This window comes from Prionailurus bengalensis, chromosome A3, assembly GCF_016509475.1.
Source record: "Prionailurus bengalensis isolate Pbe53 chromosome A3, Fcat_Pben_1.1_paternal_pri, whole genome shotgun sequence".
Lineage (NCBI taxonomy): Eukaryota > Metazoa > Chordata > Mammalia > Carnivora > Felidae > Prionailurus > Prionailurus bengalensis.
This window is the reverse complement of record NC_057354.1, coordinates 25,403,689-25,430,897: the sequence shown is the minus strand read 5'-3', so window position 1 is coordinate 25,430,897 and position 27,209 is coordinate 25,403,689. Positions and strand designations below refer to the sequence as shown.

Below are 27,209 nucleotides of genomic sequence, written 5' to 3'. Positions count from 1 at the left end.
TCATAAAGACTTCAGAGCTCAGGACACCTGACTGGCTTAGAAGAGCATGTGACTCTCTTGATCTCAGGTCATGAATTTGAACCTCATGTTGGGTATAGAGATTACAATCAATCCATCCATCAGTCAGTACATACATACAAACAACTTCAGGGCTCATCCTCAGGTATCCCTCACCATCTGAACCTTCATGAATAGCTCCTGTAACAATTTATAGAAACATCCAAAGTTCACCATCCAAATCACAAACCTTCCACCAGTCAGTCTGCATGTGTTTAGCTAGGAGGCATCCAGTGCAGAGTGAACTGTGGTCCTGAGGCGGCTCTTCTCCAGCCAGATGGCAGGTCTTGCTGGGCCATTTAAACATTGTTTTGCATTACTCTCTACTCATCCTTTTTTTTTCTTTCTTTTCCTTAGAGCACACAAGTGTGTGCACGAGTGGGGGAGGGGCAGAGGGGGGGGGGACAGAGGATCTGAAGTGGGCTGTGCACTGACAACAACAAATGCAATGTAGGGCTCAAACTCACGAACCATGAGATCATGACCTGAGCTAAAGTTGGATGCTCAACTGACTGAGCCACCCAGACACCCCTTACTCATCTTTTTCACGCCTTACTTGAGGGTTTAGCTTGAGTGACTGAATGTTCTAATTTGCCTGGGACAGCACCAGTTTATTTCAGTTCTTCGGTCCTGATTATTACTAGCACATCCCTCACTCTCAAACGTGTGGACAGTTGGGGTGTGAAATTATTTTGTCACTGTAGGTTTAGCTCTCCATGGGTCCCAGTTTCCTTCTCTCTGGTGTTTCAGGCCGCGGTCAGTCTGGCTGACTTAAATAATATCTTTCAGTATGTGCATTTATGCATAGTATATGTATTTCATATTTTTATTTCACTGTTTATTTCTCTCATAGCACATTTGTTACAGCGTAGAGAGAAAGCATAATTCATATCTTGAATAATCCTGCTATTCAAAATGTGGACCAAAACCATTCCAAAAATGAATTGTTACTGGACCATGATGACCTCAGGAGCTTGCCACAGCACATGCTGGGCACGGTTGCTGACTTTGAGAGAAGTCCTCTACGTTACGCAGTGTGCTTAGAGACATGGTGCTTATGCATATCTCTTTATGGACCATAAAGGTTTATAGACTAGCATTTAGAGCAACACTGTTCCACACTGGGCAGTACTCTTGGGCATATTATACAGACATACCTATGACTTTTAAATAATTAGACAATTTGTGGTTTGTGGGTTTGTTTTGAGTTTTTTGTTTGTTTTAATAATTCGTGTTTTAAATGCTTACGGTGTTGTAGAAATCCCTGGTGGATTATTTGCTTAGGATTTAAGTGTTTTGGTGATTTGGAGAGAAATTGATTGGAGACTGGATAGCATTATTACTTTTCCCATTGAAAATAATATAGGTTCCCTCTATCTGAACATTGGTGATTCACAATATATTCAGAGATAGATTTGGTTCAGACGATAAGGGATGCATTTTGGTATCTAGGATGCATAAATAGTTAGGAAAAGCATAGGGAAAAATCAGAAAATCATTATCACAGAGTTCAAGAGAATGGTTTTCTCTGGGGGTGTGAGGCGGAGGCTGTAGGTGATGGGGAGTATAGAGTGAGCGCTCATCATCTCTACCACTGGCTCTTCTGAGGACAGGATTGTAGGTCTGGCTAGTATCATTTAAAAAGGACTGTGGTTTACCACTACTCACCTCTTAGGGATTTGGGGTTGCTGGAATTGTCTTTCTTGACCTGTAGGTTTATACTATTCACTTTATCATTGTTCACCAAATCATGCGTTAATATTTTTATGAACTTGTTAGTCATCTAATCCAAATCAGATGAGTTCCAGAAATTGTGAACAGAAAGTGAAGATAAAGTAGTTACTGAAATAATTCAAAAAAATTATCTAGAACTGAAAGGCAGTACTCCGGCTCGAACCAGTCTGCCAAGTAAACAACACTGGAAAAAACAAGCATCAGTTATTGTCATAGAATGTTCAAAGATGACTCTGAAGTTATTTTAACTTAGACTTCTGTGCTAGACCAAAACAGTTAAATGTGTGACAACCCACGATTTTTCAAAAAATGCACCTCCTATCTACCCTTTATCAGGGTGTCTACCACAGTTGAGCAGGCTATGCCCTAACACAGGGAAGTAAACCAGGAAGTGGAAGACATGGAATTGATTACACTAGATCCGACCTGAGAAGGAGAACAGAAGGCAATCCCTAGGCTAGTGAAGGAGGGTCCCGAGCAACAGGGTACAGCAAGCCTAGAAAGCAGTTGAGGCTGGAATCGGCCAAAAGCTTGCTGGAGATTTCTTCTAGAAAATGAAATTTATAAAATGTCTACACAATAGAAAGAGAAGGTGAGATTGAATTAGAAACAATTACATGGGAAACTTAGCATATGACTAAATAAGACAATTATTACCTTTTTTTTAAATGTTTGTTTATTTTTGAGAGAGAGTTGGAGCATGAGCAGGAGAGGGGCAGAGAGAGACAGGGAGATACAGAATCTGAAGCAGACTCCGGGCTCCAAGCTCTCAGCACAGAGCCTGATGCAGGGCTCAAACCCACAAACCACAAGATCATGAACTGAGCCGAAGTCAGATGCTCAACTGACTGAGCCATCCAGGCGCCCCTCAATTATTAACTCTTAAAAAAATAAAAACTTGTTCAGGAAGATACAAAGATTCATAGAACCTGAACCACATGACCCAGCTGTGATTAGTATTTACATTAAGTATTGTAAATGTTGACTACGGGTATAACAGAATTTGAGTAGATCTCTGTTGCGGGGAATAGAAGAGGAAGGAATTGTGATGGAGTGGCAGTGGGGGTTAAAAGAGAGTGAAATGTCTGGTCAGTCTGTAATGCCCACAACTGAAAAATCAGGATGTAGCAATACTGGAAGAATCAGCTAAATAAAGACACTTTACCTTTGTACAACAGAAAATGTATCTGACTGACAGAGAGGTAGTGCTCCTACTGTGGTTTGGAAAACCTTAACCATGAGCACCAGCTTCTAAGTCAGGCACTTTTCTTTAATAGTTAACCCTCAGTGCCCATTAGATCCCACCTGGGGACTTTTGGAAAAAATTCCTGATGCCCTGGCCCCACCTCAAGATTCTGATTTAATTGGACTAAAGTGGGACCAGGGCTCCCAGAATTGGGAACCATTCCTTTATGTATGTTACCATTTAATTCCCAGAACAGTCTTTCAGAGTAAGTATCATTTTTTAGTTGAAACTACATGGCTCATTGTAGAAAATACAGGAACTTATGAAGAATTTATTGGCTCATCATCCCACACTGAAGAATTTTGAAATGTATCTGAGAATCCTGTTACAACTTTGTATTATTTCCTTGAAAACATAAGTTCATATTAAGCATGTTCTCACTTCATTAAAGATTTTATAAACATAATTTTAATGACTATACAGTATTCTAACATGTATATACCTCATAATTTCCTTATGCCGTTTTTGTTGTTGAACATTACATATTGTTTCCTTGTTTTATTTTTGTTTTTCAGTGTGTAATCCAATATTTACAATTTTTCATATGTAAGGATTTTCAAACATCTTGCATTTCTCTCATAGGCTATATTCTCAGCTATAAAATTAATGGGCTGTGAATATAGGCATTCTTGTATTTGATCTTGGTTTTGTTTTTGTTTTCTCCCCACCCCATCTTGGTTTGTTTTGATCGATAGGATAGCTAATATTTATGGAATCAAATTCATCATTTCCCTTTATAGTTTGTTACTTGACCTTGATCCCTATCCAAGGTACAACAAATTTCATCTATGTTATATGCACGTTTGTGTGTTTGGAATTAGCTCACTTAAAATTTCCCAAATTGTTTAAATTTTCCTATCGATTAACTGATGCCTATCCTTTAAATATTGAAATGACGTAATTATCTGACGCTACATTTTGTTAAATACTTCAGTCTGTTTTCTTCATTAATCTTTCTCTTAAAATTTATTTGAGAGAGAGAGAGCCGTGTGTACAAGAGGGGGAGAGGTGGATAGAGAGAATCCCAAACACGCTCTGCAGTGTAAGCACAGAGCCCGACGAGGGGCTCAAACTCAAATTGTGAGATCATGACCTGAGCCAAAATCAAGAGTCAGACACTTAACCAACTGAGCCACCTCAGCATCCCCTTATTAATCTTTCTGACTATATCACTTATCAGTTATAGTTTATCTGGGCTCTATACTGTGTTCTAGCCATGCTAAACCTGTCACGTGTATTTTCAAAACTACCTATTGAGATATAGGAACTATTATATTCTTTTACAGATGACAAAACTGAGGCTTAAATAAATTAAAAAGTTGGCCAAAATGGTCATATTATAGTTAAGTCAGGATTGTAAGTTTGGCATTCCGGAACTGGCACACACTCTTAGCCATTATGTTATACCACTTCCCAATATAATAGCAAACTTTTAATTAGTATGGCATTAGGTTGTGTTTTGATATCTGGTAATGCTGGATCCACTTCATTTTCTTGGATATTTTGTTTATTATCTAAAATGAGGTTTTTTTAATGGATTGCATTGTATAAAAGTCAAGCAATACAGGAACATATAAATTGTGAAAATCCTGCCGCCACCCAGTTTTTCTCTCCTGCTCCCATAAGCTCACTTATTAACAAATTAGTCCGTTCATACAGAATTTTCTATGCATATACTTAAAAGAACATTTTTCTCAGTTTTTTATTTTGAAGTTACCCAAACACAAAAATGTTAAAAGCACTCATATATATGCCCTATACCTAAGCCATTTTCCACATTGGCCATATTTGCTTTACCCCATTATAGATTGGCAGATAGGTACAATCTCCCCCAAATATTCATGACACTAGCCTTAAATGTTTTGTTCTACTTCTTCTAAGAACTAGAGCATTCTGGGGGCACCTGGGTGGCTCATTTGGTTGAGTGTACGACTTCAGCTCAGGTCACGATCTCACAGCTCATGAATTCGAGCCACACGTTGGGCTCTGTGATGACAGCTCTGAGCCTGGAGCCTGCTTCAGATTCTGTCTCCCTCTCTCTCTCCCCCTAACCCAGTCACATTCTGTCTCTGTCTTTCTCAAAAATAAATGAACATTAAGAAAAAAAATTTAGAACTAGAGCATTCTCCTACATGACCACAATACCATTAGTTGCCCATTTCTGACCCAATTTACTTGCATTATCTGTCTGGCCTTTGATTACAATAGCCTTTGAGACTATAGAGGTTTTTATTTTTTATGTTTGTTTTGTTATTATTTTCTTAATTTTTAATGTTTATTTATTTCTGAGAGAGACAGAGTGTGAGCAGGGGAGGGTCAGAGAGAGAGAGAGACAGAATTCAAAGCAGTCTCCAGGCTCTGAGCTGTCAGCACAGAACCCAACGCAGGGCTCGAACTCACAGACTGCGAGATCGTGACCTGAGCTGAAGTCGGACACTTAACAGAGTGAGCCACCCAGGCGCCCCCATATTTATTTTTTTTGAGAGAGAGAGAGAAAAAGAGCATGAGTAGGGGAGGGATAGAGAAAGAATCTCAAGCAGGCTCCATGCTGTCAGCATGGAGCCCAGCATGGGGCTCAGGCTCACCAACTGTGAGATCATAACCTGAGCTGAAATCAAGGGTCAGACACTTAAGCGACTGAGGTACCCAGGTGCCTCTGACACTCTAGTTTTTTTAGTGAACCAGCTGAAAATACTGATTTCTGTTCCTTTCTGGGTTAGAGATATAAAAACAGTTACTCTGGCTTCTGGAAATGTCATGAAAATGTCCCTAGTTTCCAGCTATGTCCTGAGTAAGCTGAGAAGTTCCTTTAGGGTCAAGTGCACCTCACCTTTTTCATCTGTTAGAGAAATAAAATGCTGGGACCAGGCAGATATAAAGGATATGACCAAGGCATATTGCTAACTGAAGTGAAGTGGCTTTTCTTTTGGTTGGTCAAGACTTCCCCCATAGCCCCACAAGTAAACAAGTGTTTCTTCTGTTATTTAATACCAACGACAGCTTGTCTATATACTCAGACCTTTTTACTCACTGATTTTCCTTATTGAAGATTCTGTTGAAAATGACCCACTGCCTTCTCTAGCTTGTGCCACTTTGATTCTTCTGATCCTAGATTTTTCCCTGTATTTATTTCATGAATCTCATCCTTGAGTTTCTAGGTATGTGACAAATGGCTGCATGAAACAGGCACCTCACCTGTGTTGAAGAGAGCCCTTCCATTTGTATTTTATTGACAGTGCTGGTAGCTCTTCTAGAGACCTCAGTGTCACAAAAAACTATTAGTCCTATCAATATTTTAAACTTATGGGATTGCTTCTTGTGGTGATAGAAATGTTCTGAAACTAGATAGTGAGGATGGTTACACAACATTGTGAAAATACTATGGGGCACCCGGGTGGCTCAGTTGGTTAAGCGTCCGACTCTTGGTTTCAGCTCAGGTCATGATCTCGTGGTTGGTGGGATTGAGCCCCAAATCGGGCTCTGTGCTGACAGCACTAGAGCCTGCTTGAGATTCTGTCTCTCCCTCTCTCCCAGTGTGCGCTCTTGTGCTCTCTCCCTCTCTCAAAATAAATAAACTTAAAAGATTGTACTGGATGTCTCTGAATTATATTGAAAATGGTAATTTTATTTGTATTTTACACGATTTAGAAAAAGCCTCCCTATCCCCTCCTATCTCTGTAGGAGATATAGATGTAGGTTCTTTGTGCTGATAGCCCCTGGAATGGGAGAGATCCTTTCCCCACCCCAGGGAGTTTCCTGCCTCACAGCCAGTTCCTAGACTTTCCCATGAGGACTAACCGTTTTAGAAAGGTCCTTTGGCAAACATTTCATGCCGGGCTACCCTCCCCTGTCAACTGACTGGTCCCCTGATTCCTCTTTGCATCATGGTTTGGTGCGTATTCAAAGCAGAAAATTGTATATTAGCCTCAGTAAAACATAAGGAAATGGAGAAGTCTTCTGGGATTGACTCCTTAAAAAAATTTTTTTAACTCCGTGGAACCACTTCTTATAAAACACTATATCTTAAAAATCACAATAAAAAAATATATATACATATATATAAGTCACCCTCCACCCTTACGTCCTTCACAGCAACCCTGTAGGTCGCCTCCTTGGGCTACATTTGAAATGCACTGTTCCAGATCAGAATATTTTCTTTACTACTTGCTTTTTATTTGTTTGTAAGCATTTTAAGAAACTTTGAAGGAAACTGCCTTAAATCACATGTAAAAATTCAGAGTTGCCAAGAAACAAAAGCCATATTCTCTGACATATCTACAGAGCCGCTGAGAGAGACCTGTGCATGATGGGAAGTTAAACTGGATATGATATGCACACATACATATGTATAAGTATCTGTAGTTATTTTTTAGGGAGTATCATAAAAATACATACATGTTCATAGGGAAAAGATAAGAACATATAGATAAGAGAAGGAAGTGAAAGTCACTTTTAATCTTACTCCTTTGAATTGGAATACTGTTACTATTTGAGGCACGCACACACGTGCATGCATGTATGTGTTTTACAACTAAATATTAAGTATACTTTACTATCTGATTTTATCCCTTATCAGAATAAGTTTTGCACTAAGTGAACATGTATCTTCGAATCTATGTGGTGAGTGAGAGGCGCTATTTTTCATTAAAATTTTTCATAAAAATAAAACATGTTGTTTATAGACAGCTTCTAACCCTGTGCTATTTATCTCTTCTGTAGATTCTCAGCGAGAATTCAACAGTAGGCCAGGAACAGGATATGTACCTGTGGAGTTTTGGAAAAAAACTGGTACGTGTCTGTCTGGTTCTAGATCACATATGCACTAATTTGGGAGCACAAATTTGGGGGCTCCCGCCTCTCCTTCCCCAGCTTTCCCATACATCTGGACTGCCTCTCACGTTACTTTGCAGGTCAAGAATTTGGAGTGACTCCCTACAGTCTGTCCAAGTCCTTTGCACACCCTTCTGCACCACCCTAAGGCATTAAGTAACCAACTTTTCCTTCCCTGTTTATATGCCTTATTTCTCAACATATAGCTCAGTTCATTTCTGCCTGTTTTCACTCAAATCTACACACACTATGTCCACGCACTACCACATTTCGTTCATTCTGGTCTTGGAACAGCCCCCTGCTTTTCCTTGCACCTCCATTGTCCCTAACTTTGTCAAGACTGTTAATGGTGGGCCTTATTTTCTAGAAGACTAGAGGAGGGTAGGTCTGCCTATTGTGATAAGATGGGGCGGTTAACACCATGTCCCTAATCCTGCCCTTGTCCAGATAGGAGCCTTCCTCTCCTTTTTAAAAAATTAATTAATTAGTTAATTAATGTGAGTGTAGAAGGGGCAGAGAGGGGGAAAGAGAATCTTAAGCTCCATGCTCAGTGTGGAGCCCAACATGGGGCTCGATCCCACAACCCTAGGATCATTACTTGAGCCAAAAGCAAGAGTCGGATGTTCAACTGAGCCACCCAGGTGCCCCGAGCCGCCTTTTCCTTCTAGCCTCCCTTTTCCAGTACCATTTTTTTAATTGAGGATTTTCTTTTTATGTTTATTTATTTTTGAGAGAGAGAGAGGGAGACACAGAATCTGAAGCAGTCTCCAGGCTCTGACCTCTCAGCCCAGAGTCTGACGCAGTGCACGAACCCACAAAATGCGAGATCACAAACTGAGCCAATGTCAGACGCTTAACCTACTAAGCCATCCAGGTGCCCCAGATAAAATTTACTTCTACAAAAGTTAATACCTGACCTTCACAAGACTCTTCTAGAAGCATCAAGACCATAATAAACAAACAGACAAAAGATAGGAACAAATTGTGGAAAATAAGAATAGACATACTATAGATTATTGTTCTTACTGGCAATCAGGAAGGTACAAGATGGGGGCACCTGGGTGGCAAGGTCGGTTGAGTGTTCGGCTCTTGATTTTGGCTCAGGTCGTGATCCCAGGGTGTCATGGAATCAAGCCCTCCACATCAGGCTCCATGCTGAATGTGGAACCTGCCTAAGATTCTCTTTTCCTCTGCCCCTCTCCCTTGCTTGCACTTTAAAGATTTTATTTGTAAGTATGGGGCTTGAATTCACAACCCTGAGATCAAGAGTTGCATGCTCTACTGCCTGAGCCAGGCACCCCAGTGCATGCAAATTCTTAAAATCATTCCTGTTTCATGCTTTTGAATTCTTCCTTTCAAAAGCATGTTATCAAAATTTATTTTGCCATTAAAAATAATTTGCAAAACTACCTAGGAACTTGGAAAATCTTTGCAGTTGGAAACAGGGAAATGTATATCATCAAGAAGTAGGATAGAATTATGGGAAATGAAGAGAGTAGTTGTTAAGGTAGAAAGATTACCATGTACAAGATCTCGATAACTAGTGATTTCCTGCCTGCGAGATAACGTTGGGTTAACTATGGTTAAGAGCCAAAATTTGGTGTTGAACCAGCTAGATTTGAGTTCTGCTGTGGTGTCATCTGTGACCTTAGATGACTTTAGCAAGGTAGTTATTCAAACACTGACTCTTATTGATTGTCCTTAACCTGAAAGGAAAAAAGGTACTTCAGGGCATTATTATGTTGGCTTAAGACACCTATATCTGGTAACTAAGAAGAGGCTTATGATGGGTAGCTGTGGTGGGCCACAGTGGACCTGTCTGGATACCAGGAGTAAAGGAAGCACAGAGGTCAGTGTCAAGTCAGTTCAGCATTGTCCCTTGTCCTTTGCAGTAAAAATGTCTTTTTTTTTCTTTTTTTTTTTTTTAACATTTATTTATTTTGAGACAGAGAGAGAAAAAGAGAGAAAGCATGCACGAGTGGGGGAGAGGCAGAGAGCGAAAAGGAGAGGGAGACACAGAAACCAAAACAGGTTCCAGGCTCTGAGCTGTCAGCACAGAGCCCAACACAGGGCTCAAACTCATAGACCGTGAGATCATGACCTGAGCCGAAGTCAGACACTTAACCTACTGATCCACCCAGGCATCCCAGGTTTTTTTCTTAAGGCTAGAGTGATAAGATCGAAGCCTAGGATGGCAGCCTAGAACATTCTTTGATTCTTTGAGCCTAGGCCATGTGAAAGAACCAAGCCGTAAAGGAGTTTCCTTAGGCTTCTGGGTTTTCCAGTTGTGTGGACTTGGGAAGGAGGTCATTCACTTGGGGAACTTAGAGATGAGGCTCAACTCGAAGAGTATGCCATTTGGAGTGTCCGTTCTGTGGAGACCAAGCAGGATGGCAGTGATGGGAAGAAGTGATCAGGAACCAAGTGAGGCGATGGTGACTGGACTGGGCTTTGGAAACCCAGGCTCCTGGCGTGCCCAAATCTGTATCTTCAGCCTGCGCTTCTCTGCCAAGTTCAGTCTTCTGACCCTAACTGCCTCCTGGACATTTGTGTCTGGACGTCCCAGAGCACTTCAGTCTTCTCACTAGCCTCCACCTGGCATTTTGCTTACTCTCCGTTGCATTTCATAGCACTAGCGTTCTCCACCTTCAACTTCACCTCCAGACCCATAGCTGCCACCTGCCTCATTCTGCCCCATCCCTTCCTCTGTGCCACTTGCTCCCGCCTAAATTCAGTCTCTTCTGTCAGCTGAATGTCTACTGCCCCAGCCTCTCCCAGGCTGTCTCTGCCTCTAGTCTTTTCTCTTTGCATAGAACCCTTCAGGAGTTCAAGTTTTCTGTAGAAAAAGGGCCAAAGTCTTTAGCATAGGATGTGAGACTTGTCCAAAAATTCATTTCCACTTACCGTCTCAACCAGGACACGTTTTCTTGATCCTCCCCTGCCACTTGTAGAGCTGACCACTTTTCTACTTGATCACAGTTAGGAGAATATGGGGCCCATCTTAGTCCTCTAGGTATCCCCAACCCATGGCACAGTGCCTACTTCCATCTACACACCCAACAAATGAATACACGAACAGGCAAGTGAGTGTAAGAATAAAAGTGAAAGAGTATGTCGTAGGTTACACCCTCTGTAATCTTGGAAAAGTCCTCTCGTTTCAGCTCTGTCTCTTCTTGCAAGCGATAGGGAGTGGGAGGGGAAAGATTTCTCGGCCAGTTAATTTTACTGTCACTTTCTTCTAGAAGAAGCTGTGAATAAGGTGAAAATTCAGGCCATGTCAGAAGTACAGAAAGCCGTTGCTGAGGCAGAGCAAAAAGCCTTTGAAGTGATTGCAACAGAGAGAGCTCGGATGGAGCAAACCATAGCGGACGTCAAACGGCAGGCCGCAGAGGACGCCTTCCTCGTCATAAATGAGCAAGAAGAGTCAACAGAGGTCAGAGTTCTGCTAGCCCTGGGGACTGGGGACTGGGGCTGGGGCAGCTGCAGTGACCAAGCTCACAGTTTTCTCAAGTGCTAGGCAGTAAGACACAACAGTGCTCTTGAACTAGACAAGTGTAATTTTTATCTAGTACCAGAAGAATTTTTTTCTTAATTATTATATTCTTAAACAAATCGGCTCATTTTGTCAGTTTAAATGTTGGAAACTCAGCCTAAAGACAGAGTTTGTGGAATTGCATGATTATGGTGACTACCATTGACTAGTGGGCTCACCGTGTGCCAGAGACACAGAGTTAAGCATGTATGTTGCCTTTTTAATCCTCACTATGACCCTGTAAGGTAGGTATTGTTGGGTTCCGATTTTCCCAAAAGGAAATGGGAGCTTAGGAGGATTTAACTGTCATAATCCCACAGTGCTAAAGCCAGGGTGCGGGGGTAAGGAGACGTGGGGCCCTCTAGCATTTGGTCTGTTTATAAAGAAGATAGTTCTTTTATGGATAAAGTGACAGATTGGGCAGATGTGCCCACCTCTTCAAGACCCCAAGCCAGGACTCAGTGATGTTTGTGTACAGGATACTCTTGTACTGCAGTGATGACAAAAGTAAACAAACTGGAAAGAAAAAAGCATATGACACAAACATCCTAACAGTCCTTTGGAATGTAAAGTTCTGTAACTTTCATTTCTGTCATCTTTCAGCTTTGGGATAAACTTTAAGTCCTGAAACAAACCTGTTTCTTTAAGTAGGCAGATCCATCTACCAACTGAGACATAAAGAACTGGGTGGGGTTTTGTTGTTGTTGTGTTGTTTTTTAAACTAGAGAAACAGGGGCACCTGTGTGGCTCAGTCAGTTGAGCGTCCGACTTCAGCCCAGGTCATGATCTCGCGGTCTGTGAGTTCAAGCCCCCCGTTGGGCTCTGTGCTAACAGGTCAGAGCCTGGAGCCTGCTTCGGATTCTGTGTCTCCCTCTCTCTCTGCCCCTCCCCTGCTCGTGCTCGCTCTCTCTCTCTCTCTCTCTCTCTCTCTCTCTCTCTCTGTCAAAAATAAACAAACATTTAAAAAATTTTTTAAACTGGAGAAACATTACCTCATCCCACGTAAGTGATCCCCATCAGCGTAGCAGTGCCAGGCATGGCTGTGTAAGGGTGAACGTGCCTAGGCATTACGTGGCTATCACAGAGGATGTTGGAAAATTCCTTGTTGTAGCACCCTAACAAGTGCACTGAATTGTAAGAAAATGATTCCTTTAACCCTCTTCTTGCCTTTCTCCCTGGCAGCTTTTTCTTTAGAATTGTTTTTGAGCAGGGATATCTCTGTGGTATTTACTTCTGTATCTGTAGCTGTCTATTATCAATATCATTATCTGTTCATATTTACCTGCTTTTATATCTGTGTTTACCCTTAACTGTGTCTGCCTCCAAAAAAAGGAGTGTAACATTTTGGCTAAGAGCATGAATTCTGGATCTAGACTGCATGGTTTAAATCTCAGCTCTCCATTTATAGCATTTGGGGTGTTGGGACCTGTAATTTTCAACAGTGCACAAAGAGGCCTGCAGGTGAGGCATGCACCAGCATCCATCCCAGGCAACTTTCCAAAGCAGGGGAGTGTTAGCGGGACCTAAGCTGTGTGTTAGTTTGCATCGGTCCAGATGGGCTGAATTCCCTTTATCCCATCCAGAAAATTCTACTTGAAGTCCAGCAGGCATCTCTGGGATTCTTGTTCATTCTCTCAGAAGTGGTGGGGTATAATGGAGGTTAAGAGTCCTGAGTTCTAGTCCCACTCCCCCCTCATACTGGCAGTGTACCGTACCTTAAGGACTCAGTTTCCTTCTCTGTATAATGAGTGTTGTAGCAGCTCCTGGCCTGCTGGTCTCATAGTTTTTACAAAATATAATGAGATCAAAATTGTGACTGTGCAAGTGTTTTTAAATTGTAATGCACTGTGTAGACAGAAAGGATTTTGTTATGGTGTAAAAACACAGGTATAAGCTGTGGCAGCTCCTGCTTTTACGGAACAGCTGCGTCCTCTGAGGCCAGACCCTAAGAGTCTGCTCTCGGGCACAGGGATGCAGTAAGATGTGTCCTCATCTCTGCCAAAAGACAACTTCTGTCCTCAGCCTGGATTTCCTTGCAAACCTAATGAGCTAGCTATTGACTGTAAGATGGGTAGTCGTTTCTCCTTTGGGCCAGGTTTGCAATAAGGTCAGGAAGGCCTGGGAAGGATCCCAGGGATTTTGATAAGCCTCAGGTCATTCTGGTACAGGTGGGTCCCCAGGCCACACTTAGAGTACAGGTATCCCTTGCTTTTTGAAAGTTCACGTTACGCCTTTGCTTTTACAAAAGATGTACGATAGTACCTGTTTTCACTTGCCAAAAGAAGTCTGAGGAGGATTTTCACTTTTATGAGAAAAGGCAAAAAGCAAAAATAGCGTTCAGCATTTGTTACGCAGTGAGCTGTTCTAGAAGCAGCACACGCCCTGAGCAGCAAGAGTGGCCCTGCCAAGCTCCTTCCTTGGGAACTACACCCTCAGCAATCCAGCTGTGAGAGCTTTGAACTGGGTTTGTGAGCATCTGTGCTTTATCTCTATTTTGTGCATCCATTAGCAAGATGTGTCCTAAGGAAAAGCCTAAGAGAAGTTATTTTTTGGGTCTGGAAATTTTTCCATGTAAATTAATGCTAATTGCTTTTCCACTTTCCACCATTTCAGCTTACAGAAGGTTTCAGAGGAAGGCTCCACTTCCAGATAGCAGGGGAACCCGTAATAATGGCATAGACTGATCTTTGCTTAACAAAGGAAATTCTGCAGTCCCCTTTCTGACTTGGCCAGTAACTCACAAGGTTTATAATGTCTCCCCACTCGCTACAAAGGACTGTTTGCCACATGTGTCCCTCCAGCATTGAGGAGTGCCGACCTGAAGGGCAACTACATGTACAATAATACAGTTTTACCTTATATCTTGGCAAAAAGCCTCATGATTGTCAGGGGGGAGAAGCCACAGGAAAAGGGAACCTACAGTATCCTTTTTACTCCAGCTGCTCTGGCACTAACCACCTTGCTCTTGCATTCTCTGATCCTGCCTCTGTGGGGGCCAGTTACCTTGTTTTATTGTATCCCATAAATTCAGAAATAATCTATTTTAAATATATAAGGGCAGCCAAGATGATAAACTAGTGGTTTAATACTCTTTCCCCATTTCAGGAGTGCCTGGTGGCTCAGTTGGTTAAGTGATTTCGGCTCAGGTCATGATCTCACCCTTCATGAGTTTGAATCCCGCATCGGGCTCTGTGCTGACAGCTCAGCTGGAGCCTACTTTGAATTGTGTCTCTCACTCAAAAATAAACATTAAATTTTTTTTTTTTTTTTTTTTAATATTCTTTCCCGGTTTGAGATGCTCTTGCAGGCTTGGACAGAACTAGTAGAGGCTCTCCCATTCGGCTGGGGCCGACTCATTGGCCTGTGTTTCCACAGCAGCCCCACGTGGGCAATAACCGATTTCTTCCCCACAAGTGATAATGTTCTGCCACGGCATCACTTGGGGCCAGCCTACCGGGCTCAAAAGGATGAAATTCTCCAGAACTGTAGTTTGCTTGAGGTTCTGTAAATGTAACCTGGGAAAGCCATCGGTCACCTATTCTGGTCCTCTGTTGTTGGTGCTGGGCAAGTTTGGGCCGTCCCGAGTATATTTCCTGACAAGCCAGTTGTGTTTGAAGGGAGTCTGCAATCCTTTGTAAGCTCTTCAGAACTAAGCTTGTACATTGAGTCTGGCTGAGCCAGGAGGTCCAGGTTCCAGGCTTGACACAGACACGTGATCACTTCATAGCCTTAGGCACGTCCCTGCCTGCTGGCTCTCTGTGTCCCATCTGCACAGTGCAAAAGGTGGGCTAGGTGGCACCACGCACGTGTCTGTTGTTTAATACTTGAGCAAGTGTCAGATTTCACTGGGGATAGTGTCTTTCTTCCCTGAGGAGACTACAGAGTGGTCAGGCCCGGCCTCCGGCCTCTGCCATTTTGGAGAACCTGTGGAGGGGGGGGGGGTGCCGGCCAGCTGGTGCTCAAGTCCTTTGTGACACCTGACAAAGCCTTGCCTGCTCGTGGTAGTTTCATCTGGCCAGTGCCAGAGGATTTTTCTCTTGTAGGTGGGTCCTGAAGGCGTCAGGGGCAGGCTCACTGGTGGGGTCCTCATGGGAGCCTAGGGGAAGAGAGAGTTCCAAGGGGCAGGTGCCAGGAGTCGCACTGGTGTCAGCTTTCTTCATGATGCTGCTTTGCCTTAGCTGACTGGGGGAAGCCCAACGCTGTCTGTTCAACAACTGTTCGGCGCCTTTCACGACTGCTCTTTATAGCACTAACCAGGTCTCAGCGTGGCTCATCCCTTCTGGCGGAATTAGTGCTCTCTTGGTTGGTGTTCTCCCTTCCTCACCCCTACCCCCATGCATCTCTGCTAAGCCCCAGCAATACCTGCCCCTTCTCCGGCAAGTGGAAGGAGTGGCAAGGAACCTTCCGGGCCGCTGAGTTCTGAGGAGTTGCAGGGCTCCCTTAAACGAGCCAGAAGCAGTCCCGTGACTCCCAGCCCACCCCTGACACGACAGATCCCTGACGGAGAACAGGCACAGAGGAAGTAGCACAACTACCCACTCTTACACGCCCATCCTGGTCCCCTGACAGGGGACTTTTCTTGAAAGGATCAGGTGTTGGTGGTGGAAACACCCAAGATCATTCCTCTGTTGGGAGGAGCGAGAGAAGAAACATTACCTAAACACACATCTGCATGCATGGTATCGGGGACCCCAGGACAGAGTTTGGTTTGGTCGCTGAGGATTAAATGGGACTCAAAACAATGAGTAGGTACCTTTGGTGGGCGGTGTGAGACCTCCCACCTGCCCTCCCCTGTCACCCTTCGTCTTGCTGTCCCTCCGGCCTGTGGTAGGTGGTTTTCCTCACAGATGAAGGAGATTCAGAGAGGAGTGTGTGTTTCCCACGCACGAGCAAACCGCAGTAGAGGCGGGACAAGCACAGGTACACGTAGCTCCAAATGCCGCGCTCTCCCCATGTAGCACAGGTGACAAGTGATGATAAGCCTGCCCCGCGAGATCCAAGCAACTAACCCGAGCCCGTGTCTTGCAGAACTGCTGGAACTGTGGCCGCAAGGCCAGCGAGACCTGCAGCGGCTGCAACATCGCACGATACTGCGGCTCTTTCTGCCAGCACAAGGACTGGGAGCGGCACCACCGCCTCTGTGGCCAGAACCTGCACGGCCAGAGTCCCCACAGCCAGAGCCGGCCACTGCTTCCTGGAGGGAGGGGCTCCTCGGCCAGGTCCACCGACTGCAGCGTGCCGAGCCCGGCTCTGGACAAGACCTCGGCCACCACCTCACGCTCCTCAACACCTGCCTCTGTGACAGCCATCGACACCAACGGACTCTGAGCCCCAGACTCACTTCCCTCTGATGACCTCACAGCACGGCAAACCATGGCACAGGGGGCCCGGCTGTTTGAACCAGTGCAGTTAGCTGTTGGGTCATCAGCACGGAGTGAAGTGGAGGCAGGAAGAGTGCAAGGCCAGCCAACACTGCTCCACAGCCCCTCCGGACACTGGCCCCAGTTTCCTGTCTGTGTCCTTGGGGGAGCTAGTGTGCCACTCTCTCTGCACACAGGCAGCTAGCCAGAGCCGCTCCTCCTTCCTTGGCTTCCAGGTTTGTTCCCGTTCCAGCTGAAACTGGCGTGGCCATCCCCTTCTCAGTATAGACCACCAGCTCCCCTCCCTGCCTCTCCAGGCAGCAGACCCGTCAGAGGTGCCCGGTCGGGCTGGAGGGGGCTCGCCCCACACACTGCCGCCTACTCCACCGTCCTCCTGCGGCAGAGGCCTGGAAGCTGACAGCAGGCCGTGGAGGAGATTCCCTCCGACGGGGGTGGCCCCTCTTGCCCTGGAACAGCTCCTTTAGCCCCATTTCCACCCTCAGCAGATGCCACTGACTAGCCCCCGCCCCCGGACATGGGCAGGCAGAAGCAGCACTCAGGACCCTCTCTTCGACCCTGCTGTTCAGACTTGTTAAGAGTATCAGAAATCACAGGAAATAAGTCACCATTTCACTAAAAGCACCCGTAATAGTGAAAAACAAATAAAACTTCCTCCAAGCATCACAGATCATTTTGGACAAGATTTTCCAACCTGGCTTGCTACTTTAGTTTGGGACCATTTTTTTTCTCTCTTACCTGATTTTGCTTATGCAGAAATAGTTTCCAGCGCATGGATTGGTCTGAGGGAGAAAGACTCAACTGTGGATAGTCTGTTCTCTCTGAGCATGTTGGCCAAACTAGTATCGTCAAACCATTGAATGGATTATCTATTGGAAATGCAGAACCTTTTGTCACCGCTTGGCTGTTTGCACAGTCGTCTTGTTCTGTGTCCCTTTTATCTCAGACCGCGCACGTCCAGATCACTGTGTGGATCTTCTCATGGTCTCTCTTTGGCCCCTGTTAAGCTATGGTTGTCCCATAGGATGTGATGTGTTGTGGCTAGGACCTGCCTCAGCAGTCAAGGCCTGCTCACATCTCAGCAGCCTTCCTGGACCTGAAAGAATTCTTCAAACCTCGTCCATAGTACATATGATGTCAGTTTATTATCAGGCATACAGTCTCGGTTTCCTTTATGGTGTCTATTTGATACCTTCCCTCTCTGAGCTAAGAAAAGTTCTGTGAAATGTGACAACCATTTTGAGAGAGGCTCACCAATTTTCCTTCCCATCATCAGGAAGTTTTCTAGATTCTTACCTGGCTCTCCAAAGGTGACATCACCTATACCTCTTTTAAAATATCAGGAACTGCCACACACATTCTTCCCTGCCATTTGTGTTTTGTTGGGAGCACAAGGACCCTGACTCTCCCACTCTCCCCCTCCAAGCCTCCAGCACCCTCTTGCCCCAAGGAATCTGTTGGGGTGAGTTGGTTGGGCCTGCTCCTGGCCCGTGAAAGCCCAGCTTTAGATAGCTACCTTCTGTGCGCTGACCAGAGGGAAATAAAAGCTCTGTCTCATCAAGGAAAAGGGATTAGCGTAGTAGCGTTGTCCTCACGTACAGGGGTATCTTACTGCGAGAACTTCTAAGTCCCTAATTTACCTAAAGATTCTGTATCTTGCAAAGGAACTCAGTACCAGGCACCTTTAAAATACCTGGATTTCCAGTGCATAAAGTAAAGTAAGATCTTCCCAGAGAATGAATAACAGAATAATGTTATCCATTAAACTGGAATTCCTTAAACTGCAGCTGTTGGTGGGGCATTGGGACCAACAAGAATGAAATTAGTGCTCCGGGAAGGACTTGCCTACATTTACTTGAGACATGGGGTATCCCATGAGGAAGTCATAGAGCCTATGAATCAGAGCAAGAGAGTATCCCGTGGTACCCATTGGGTCTGTCCCCAGGTCACTGCCTTTTCATTGACAAGATGTACACCTGGACAGGTTCTTTAAGTCTTCAGTTGGCCACAGGACCAGCCAGGGTAGCCCAGGTTTTTCCTGGTTGGAATAAAGAGCCAAAAGCAGGACCCACCGTCCATTTCTGTAGCTATGGTTTTAGTTTAGTGTGCGGGTCCTAGGTGGCTGTCGTGGGCTGTGGTTCTACTGACAGCTGTGTTGGCAGAGTTACTGTGGTGCTGTTCTAGACCGCTTTGCTCACCCGCTGCCCAGAGGCCAAGCTGAAAACCTGGGTAGTATTCCACACTGTAGTTCAGTTCTCAGACCTTTTGCTGTTCATTTTGGTCACTTTCACATCTAGGTTGGTAGGGCATCTGTCCAAGACTTCCTGTTTAGGTGTAAAGAATCCCTTTCTTCAGCTCCCTCCTCTGAAATTCTGCTGTCTGGTTGGGAGAAGGAGGGGCACTGCCTTGGGGTGGGCAGGGAGGGGGTGGAAGGGGCAAGGGTGACTGAGTCCAGCTTCCCTACTTGGTCTCCAGTGTCTGCTCACCATCCCAGCCACCAGGTTTGGAGTACAAGTTCAGGCTTCCCGCTTTCATCTAGTTAGGCTTAAAATAACTTGATACAGTCAAGCTACTTAGAGGACCAATCTTCATAGTTAATATTTGGGGGGAGAGAGAAAAGACAGAGGGGATGGGAGTGGTGGTACTGGAGGTGTCGGGGCGGTCCCGGGCTCTTCAATATTATCGTAGAAATGAAAAGCAAATGTGACATATGCCTACCCACCCATCAGAGCACATCTGGAGGATGAGGCCAGTGTTCAGCATCGCCCACTGAGGGACACTGAGAAGTGACGGGACTTCACTGTCCTCTGCTTGCGAGAAGTGCTTGCAGGAACCAGGGAAGGCCAGGGTGGCCAAACTGGGAGCCACCTTTAAATGTTCGGAGGGATGATTGAGGGCTGAATCTTCACACCCACCCTCAGTCGCCCTTTGGGTCCCCACCACCTGCACCATGTCTGACTCCGCCCAGTGGTGAAAATGGACTCAAGAAGAAGTTGGCTAATTCCACCTGCTCAGGAGTAGGCAGCCTACCCTAGGAATTGTGAGCGTGAATGGGACTTCCGCTTTGGAGGGTCCCTGCAGCTCCAGGGTGGGCCTCTAGCACGTGCTCAGGCACAGGCATGTGACCCTGAGGTCACAGAGCGAGTGGATCTTGGACAGTGCTGAGTCCTACATGTCTCAGCGAATCGAAGTCTGGAAACCAGACGCATCTACTCAGCACCGATCGGTGTCATGTTGGCTGCAGTGTGGACATCCTTTGCCCATCTGGGCCTGCTAGTCCACCAGGAACTCCTCACTTCTTGGGGTCAACATGAACATCTTCAGCTTCTAGACAGAAAATCTACACTTTACTCTCTATGGCCTTGTTCCAAAGTCAGATTGATCCCCAGGGCTGTCACCTGCTTGAAAGGGTGTAGACCTTATTCTGGATAGTTCCAGAAGCTATCTCAGCAAGTGGAGTTGGAGGTTCAGCAACACTATTGGAATTGTGTGGTAGTGAGTTCTTCAGAACGAAATAATGACCAGGTAGCCATTTGTCCTGGAAACTGTAGAAGGGATTGTGGATTGAATGAATCATTTAGAACACATCTTCGAAGCTTTCTTCAGAACTGGTGTCAGAACCAGGTCAGTAGACCAAGCCAACTTAGGTTCTTTTGTTTTGTTTTGAAGCTATTTACAGAGAACTGGGTGGTGGCATGTTTGAACCAAATGTAAGAAAAGCCACAGGGACCTGGACTGTTCCAGCATGGGCCAGCCGGCCAGGTGTCCGGGAGGAGTCTTGTCTGGGTTGGGGAGGGGGAGCTGGGCGAGCTATGAATAGGGCCTTTCTGGCTCTCTAAGTGTCTAGTTCTTATGAAACCAAAACATTGACTACCTGCCTCTTTGCCCACATGCATTGACACGCTCATTTCCAAAGATGATGGTGCAGGTGACCTTTTCCATCGTGAGCCAGGAGAAGGTTGGGAGACCTGAGGGTGGACCTTGCATCCCCCTTCCGCTCCACAGCCCCAGAAATGGCACTTCCCTGCAGACCCCATCCGGTCAGGCCCACAGCTGCCCAGTGTACACGCGTCGATGCTTATACCAAATAGGGCATGTGCGGCTGGTGGCTGGCGGAGGCAGCCCCGTCCCTGCATTGGAGTTGGCGGAGAGAAGCATAGGTGAATGATTGAAAGTGCTATTTGGCTCAGCGGCCTTTGGTCTACTTTCACGGCTTTCCAAGTTCCTGATGAGGCTACAAAAGCTCCATCCATAAAAGAAAGCCAATAATGTAAATAAAAAAGTATGCCTCCGAGCGTGGATTTTAAAGGGGGATGATGAATGTGAAACCACCCACAGGATGCGGTAGTCTGGTTTTTCTGTGCTTTGTCATTTTACTCTGATAGCGATTTTTGTTCCTTAACTCTGTGCATAACTTATTTAATGTACTGTATAAATGAACCAAAACTGTTAAATATGTATTTAGTTTGTTCTACTTAAAGTAGTCAATAAAAAGGCTATATTCCTTTTCTGACTCGGGCTGGAAGGGGACTGGGAGGGCAGGTGGTATATCCACTGGAAGACATCCTTCCCGCAGGCTTCCACAGACGCTCCCCCCTTTGTGGGGCGGGGGTCTCCAGTGGTTCCGCGGTGGCCTAAAGAGCACCCCAGGGAGTGAAAGCCGGAGGTACTGCTGAGGAGACGGTTCCAGCTGCTACACCTCTGGGCGGCCAGCAGAGGGGCCTGGCCCCGGGCCCAGCCAGGCTGGCTGCTGGCTCTGGGCCCCCAGCAGGGGGCAGCGACAGCTTACAGACACTCCCGGTTCTTCACTGGGGAGTGAGCTTTTGGGACCGAAGGTGAAAAATAGGGGAGTGGCCTCGGAGCTACTTTTTTCTAACAGCTCTCACGTAGTTCCTTAGAAAGTTTTCACATACCAGGACTTGTGAATATTCATTCCTGTTCTTACACGGATGTTAAATCACGTGAGTTCACGGTTTCCTTCATGCTCCCTTGCTCAGTGGTTGTAGGATTTAATTGGGGTTATACTTTCATGGACTCTTCGCCTCCTGTCAGGTTATTGGATCGCCTTCAAGGTTTCCCTGTCCAACATACTGAAGTGAACATCTTCCCCTGCCTGCTTTATTTCTTTGGGATAATTTTCCAAAGTGGGAGTTCTAAAACTGACCATTTCTTGCACCCGTGGAGAATACGTTCCGACTGCTTTCCTGAAAGCCCACCAGCTTGTGGTGCCCCCAAGCAGGCCGTGTGTAATACTTTCCACGGCTCTGAGGTGGTCTAACCAGCCGTGACGTGACCCAGATTGGTGCAGGCACACCCGTGCACACCTGTATGTATGGAGTCTTAGGCTGTCAGTCTAGTTTCCTGGCTAGTGACCCAAGGCCTCACTTCCCAGGGCCCTGGCCCCGTCCTCCCTCCTGTGGCCCGAATACCCATCTCTGGCCTCTGCCCTAGACCTACTTCGAAGCGGCCTTGCCCGAAGAGACTTGACACCAGCAGCTTCACAGGCCCTCAAAAACCAAAGGGAGTGATCTTGGGGTAGGGGAAAGGGCCGGGCCGTGGCCATGGCACCAGAAGACAAGGTGGCGGCCTTGCGTGATCTTTCACGCAGATGGTGCCAACTGCCAGTCTCTTGGCAGCTGCCCAGCGCTGCAATCCGGCACCTAGAACAATAACAGGATCTCAGCCTTGTGACTGCCAGCCTCGCACAAAAGCACATTTGGTAGACAAGTCAGCAATCCACAGCCTGCCTTAGCTCTGAAAAAGAGACCCTCGGGACTCCAGTGATAGTACAGTAAAATAACTATTGGCTATAGAAATAGTCTAAGAAATTGCCGTTATCATAAAAAAAAAAAAAAACCCAGATGCTGGATAAATTCCAATGAATGGACTTTTAGCTGCATTGCTGAGGTCACAGATAAGGAAGTCTAGGGAATCCCCAAGGGCCAGGACAAAAAATTAGAAGAGTACAGCAAACCAAAACCACAGAGGTAGTTGAACACAAAAGAGGAAACCTGTACTGCCTTGGGTCAGGAGAAATTTCAAGAAGGTGGAGTCTGAGAGGTTAATTGCTTCTAGGGGCAGTGTGAGGCTCTGAAGGGCTTTGAGCCTCTACAAAATGCAGAAGCAGATCTGGGGCCAATCTGTACACCCAGGTCACTCTGGCTTTGACCTCAGTGAAAAGGCAAGCAGGGAAAAATCTGCAAAGGGAACTATGCAGAACTCTCTGCCCGTCTGAAAGATGAGAATCTAGAGACTCCTCATGTCTGCTCTCTCCTGGGGCTGAGGTTCAGATTTTCATACTCCTGAGGCCAAAGCACTTCTGGGCTGAGGAATTAAGATAATTCTAAGCTTGCAGGTATCTCCTGGTGTCTGACAGAAGCAAAAATGAAAATCCTCTAGAGAAAAAAACTATCAAAAATATAAATCATAATATAGCAACCAATTATAAAGTGTCCAAAAAAATTACTGAACATCCGAGGAAATGAGCCACTATGAGCAAGAGTCAGCAAGAAGAGTAAACAATTGATTTAGACCCCAGGAACTTCAGATAATAGTACCAGATACAGAATGTAACTATGAAATCTCTAAAGATGGTGCTGGAAAAAAGTGAGCTCAAACTAAGAGACTAAATAACAGGCAGATGTGAAAATCAAATTCTGGAGAGGACTACTCTGCAGAGTAAATACCCTGCACTACCGGACAGCATAGTAGATGAATCTGAAAGCGGGTGAAGCATAGACAAGGAGATGGAAAACAGGAAAAAGTTGTTCCTTCCGGAACGTGTCGAGTGGAGGAGCCCTTTCAAATTTTACCAAGCGTGGAGTCAAGGAGCCTACTGACTTGTTTCTCAGCATGAAAAGGGAAATAATTGGCCTGAGATGATTCGACCTCAGTATGAGCAAATTGCATCGATCTGAACTCCTCTTGCCTGTCAGTGCTGGTTTCTTACTGCTGGGTTTTTAGGGTCCCGAGTTGGGTTTATCCTCTCCTCAGCTGTCCTCCCTCCCAAGAGGGTTTCGGGGAACCCACAACAAACCACCCACCGACCCCTCCCCCATTCCCCAAGAGAGCTTCACTGTCTTGGTGCTGGGCGCCCTCTTGTGGAAAGAGCCTGACTTGCTCCCTCTGTTGCCTCGAGCCCGCAAGCCAGATTCCTCTCCGGTGCGCACCCCAGCAACTTTTCCTTTCTCCTTTGCAAACTTTTCTGCCTTTCTGCCTCATGAGTTCAGCTAACATTATCTGGGTGCCTCCTAGGGAGTTTCGGGAGTAAATCAACCCCACCACCACCTACCTTCGGATGGCTGGGCCCTGAATAGCCCGCACCAGGTCAACCCTCCACCTTGCGCTGTGCTCCCATGGCTCTTCCTTGCTGCCCCATCTGCCATCCTGCAACCCCAAGCCTTGGCCTCCTTCCTTCCTTCCTTTGTTCTAGCTGCCACTGTCCTCTAGCCATGCGCTGGCTTCCATTGCTAAAGGATGCCTGGGATCTCCCTCAGCCTTGTTCGTGCTTGACAGCAAGCAGCTACTGGTGCCAGGGAGTAAGTCCGGCTATGACTTGGAGCAAAGTGGTTGCTAGCTGAGCTTTCTTCTTTCTCTTTAAATTGGGCATGCTAATGATGCCCACACCATTGAGTTGCTGTGAGGTGAAATGTGATGATACGGGAGTTGTCCCAGCACAGGGCCTGGTGCCCAGGACCCTCGGTAAAGAGGCTGCTCTCATAGCCTGCTTCTCCCTCTGCCACTATGTGATTTCCTTGAGAGGATCCATCTTTGCCCCAGTATCCTGCCTGGAGCATGGTGTCTTACATATGTACTTGTTTTGAGAATAACTTCCTGGGGGCACCTGGCTGCCTCAGTTGGTAGAGCATGCGATTCTTTTTTTTTTTTTTTTTTTTTTTTTTTTCAACGTTTATTTATTTTTGGGACAGAGAGAGACAGAGCATGAACGGGGGAGGGGCAGAGAGAGAGGGAGACACAGAATCAGAAGCAAGATCCAGGCTCTGAGCCATCAGCCCAGAGCCTGACGTGGGGCTCGAACTCACGGACCGCGAGATCGTGACCTGGCTGAAGTCAGATGCTTAACCGACTGCGCCACCCAGGCGCTCCATGAGCATGCGATTCTTGATCTCGGGGTAGTGAGTCCAAGCCCCATGTTGGGTGTAGAGCTTTGGAAAAGTGTGTGTGTGTGTGTGTGTGTATCCGTGTGTGTCTTCCTGAAGGCCCACCTAATTCTCAGGTCCTTTGTTTTGACGCATCAGAGGCTGTGTTAAGGGGACTTGGTGTGTTTCCCTCTGAGAGCTGGAGAGCAATGACAGCCATTTAGACTGTTGCTGTCTCTCCCACACCTGGCCTGGCACTGGCCCAGTCGCCAGGACAGGTTTGAATGTGTACAGGTGAGTCACTGGCACAGGTGGGAGAGGTGAGGAGGCAGGTGCAGGGAGTGGGTGGAAGGGCGGGGATGGCAGCTGGTGGAAGGACCCAGGAGCTCTCCCAGCTTCAGTACTCTGCCTGCCCTTGACCTGGGTGCTGTCACCAGCTCGGGGCATTTCACCGTCCCCAGCACCTGCCACAAAGCAGGTGCCCAGTGGCTGCTGAAATGAGATGAAGAGCCACCAAGAGCAGGGCATTGAGGGCAAGGGCTGGGAAGATGACCCAGACCTGATGGCTTTGATCTGCTACTTAAAGGCTAAGGCGGCATTTCTGTGGTGGACAGGGGCAGGGGTGTGGGGGAGGCCAAGAGGGAGTGACAGGTCACAAATAGCCCAGCTCAGCTTGTGTGTGTTTTAGGGAGAGGAGGCTCCACAGAGTGGGAGAGGGGGCTGATTGCTAAGGGTCTTGAATGCCAATTCAAGTAACCAAACTTGATCTTGATGCTGAAGCCAGTGTGGTGCCATTGAAGGGTCTTAGCCACAGGGGTGTGGTCCCCATGTCAATGTTTTGAAAGCCCTTTGTTTCTTATGGAATGGATTTGGGGCGGGGGGGGGGGGGGGGATGCAGATGGGAAGCCCAGTGAAGAGGCTGCCACAGTCTTCTAGGCCAGAGGTGATGGTGAACACAAGCTGGGGGTTAGGGTGACTACCGGATGGAGATGAAGGTGGGCTCTCAAGGGGTAAGTAAACACGACATAAAGGCTTGGCAACCTCCTCTGTGCTCCTGCAGGCTGCCGAGAACTTTGTTCTCCCTGTAAGCTCTAACTCCAGCGTCGGGTCTACAGCCCCCACAGCCACCGGACATTCCTGACGGCTTCCAGGCTGCCCTGTTACCTGCAGGCCATCGTGCAAATTCCCTCTGGTCGGGCCCCCTGCCTCACCTCCAATCCCTTACACTCCATGGCTCCACCTCTGCTCCCTTTGTGTGCCACGTTCTCCCTTCCCAACCACCCCTGTCAGAGACCCCAGCTCAAAGCCGGGACACCACCCAGGAGGCCACCCCCGACCCTGAGGGACCGGCCCGCTCCCCTCCACCTGCAGCGCCCTCCCCAGCACCTGCCAGCTTCCGTAAGGGAGGAAGGCCACCGCCAGGTGAGGCGGGCAAGGGCGAAAACCCTCCGGAGGCACTCGCTTCACAGGTGTCAGCTTGAGGATTTCAGCATCATCGTTCGAAGATGCCAACGGGAAGTGTTTTTTAGTGTTGAGGGTTTGCTGTTGCTGTTCATGTGGAGGAAACGGAACAGAAGCAATTAGAACCTAGGACAGAAAGCAGGACTGTTTCCTCCCGGATGGGCTTCTTGTCTAACCAGGACACCGAAGCCTCCTCAGGCCGCCCAGAGCAGTGCGGCACCGGTGCTGGCTGCCCTCTCCAGGAACCGCAGGGAGCCTGCGAAGAGGCGTGGCAGGGCACAGCCCGGCACGGTGCCGGCCAGCGAGCCACCAGGGACCCCCGTGCTGGGTCTTTGGCCCAGGTGGCCAGGCCGGTGGCATAGCTCTGCGGCCCCCCCTCACGGGGAGACACCTCAGGGAAGACCCTGCCTAGAGTCCCGGGCCAGGACGTCCATCTGAGCTGTCTTCCTGGCACCACTGGGGCACTCGGAACACCGGTGACATGTCAGCCCACTGGCCAGTCACCCCCGGCTTAAAACCTACCACAGCTTCCTCAACATGAAGCACCTTTGAGGCCCTGCCGCCTCCTCACTTTCGCCTCAGCCCACTGCCCCCTCACCCCAACCTCAGCCCGCTGCTGGGCTTCCTTCAGTTCATGAGGCAAGCTCTCCTCCCCCTCCGGGCCTGAGCATGTGTTTCCGGCCTAAAGACTCCTGACCCCAACACCTTCCAGACCAGGTCAGAGGCCATCCTTTGCTCTTGTGTTGCCAAGTGCCTCCCCTTTAGAACCCACGGCTGTGGCAGTCGCCTCTCCCCAGATGGCTCAGAGGAGGGCCCCCTGGTGCCTGGATGGACCAACTTGGCCATTTTGCACCTGATTCTGTCAGGTGACA

General features: G+C 46.9%; 1 protein-coding gene across 3 annotated transcripts in view; it reads left to right on the top strand.

Moving 5' to 3' along the window:
* CBFA2T2 (CBFA2/RUNX1 partner transcriptional co-repressor 2) overlaps positions 1 to 21,283 on the top strand; it is a 142,392-nt gene extending 121,109 nt beyond the window's left edge. For 2 of the 3 annotated variants that reach the window (XM_043602570.1, XM_043602572.1), the window contains exons 9-11: positions 7,757 to 7,825; positions 11,110 to 11,300; positions 16,428 to 21,283. In XM_043602570.1, coding sequence (XP_043458505.1) covers positions 7,757 to 7,825; positions 11,110 to 11,300; positions 16,428 to 16,727 — 560 coding nt within the window. In that variant the 3' untranslated portion in view covers positions 16,728 to 21,283. The remainder of the gene's footprint in view (positions 1 to 7,756; positions 7,826 to 11,109; positions 11,301 to 16,427) is intronic. The other variant, XM_043602571.1, reaches the window with a different exon arrangement.
* Positions 21,284 to 27,209: the final 5,926 nt, after the last annotated feature.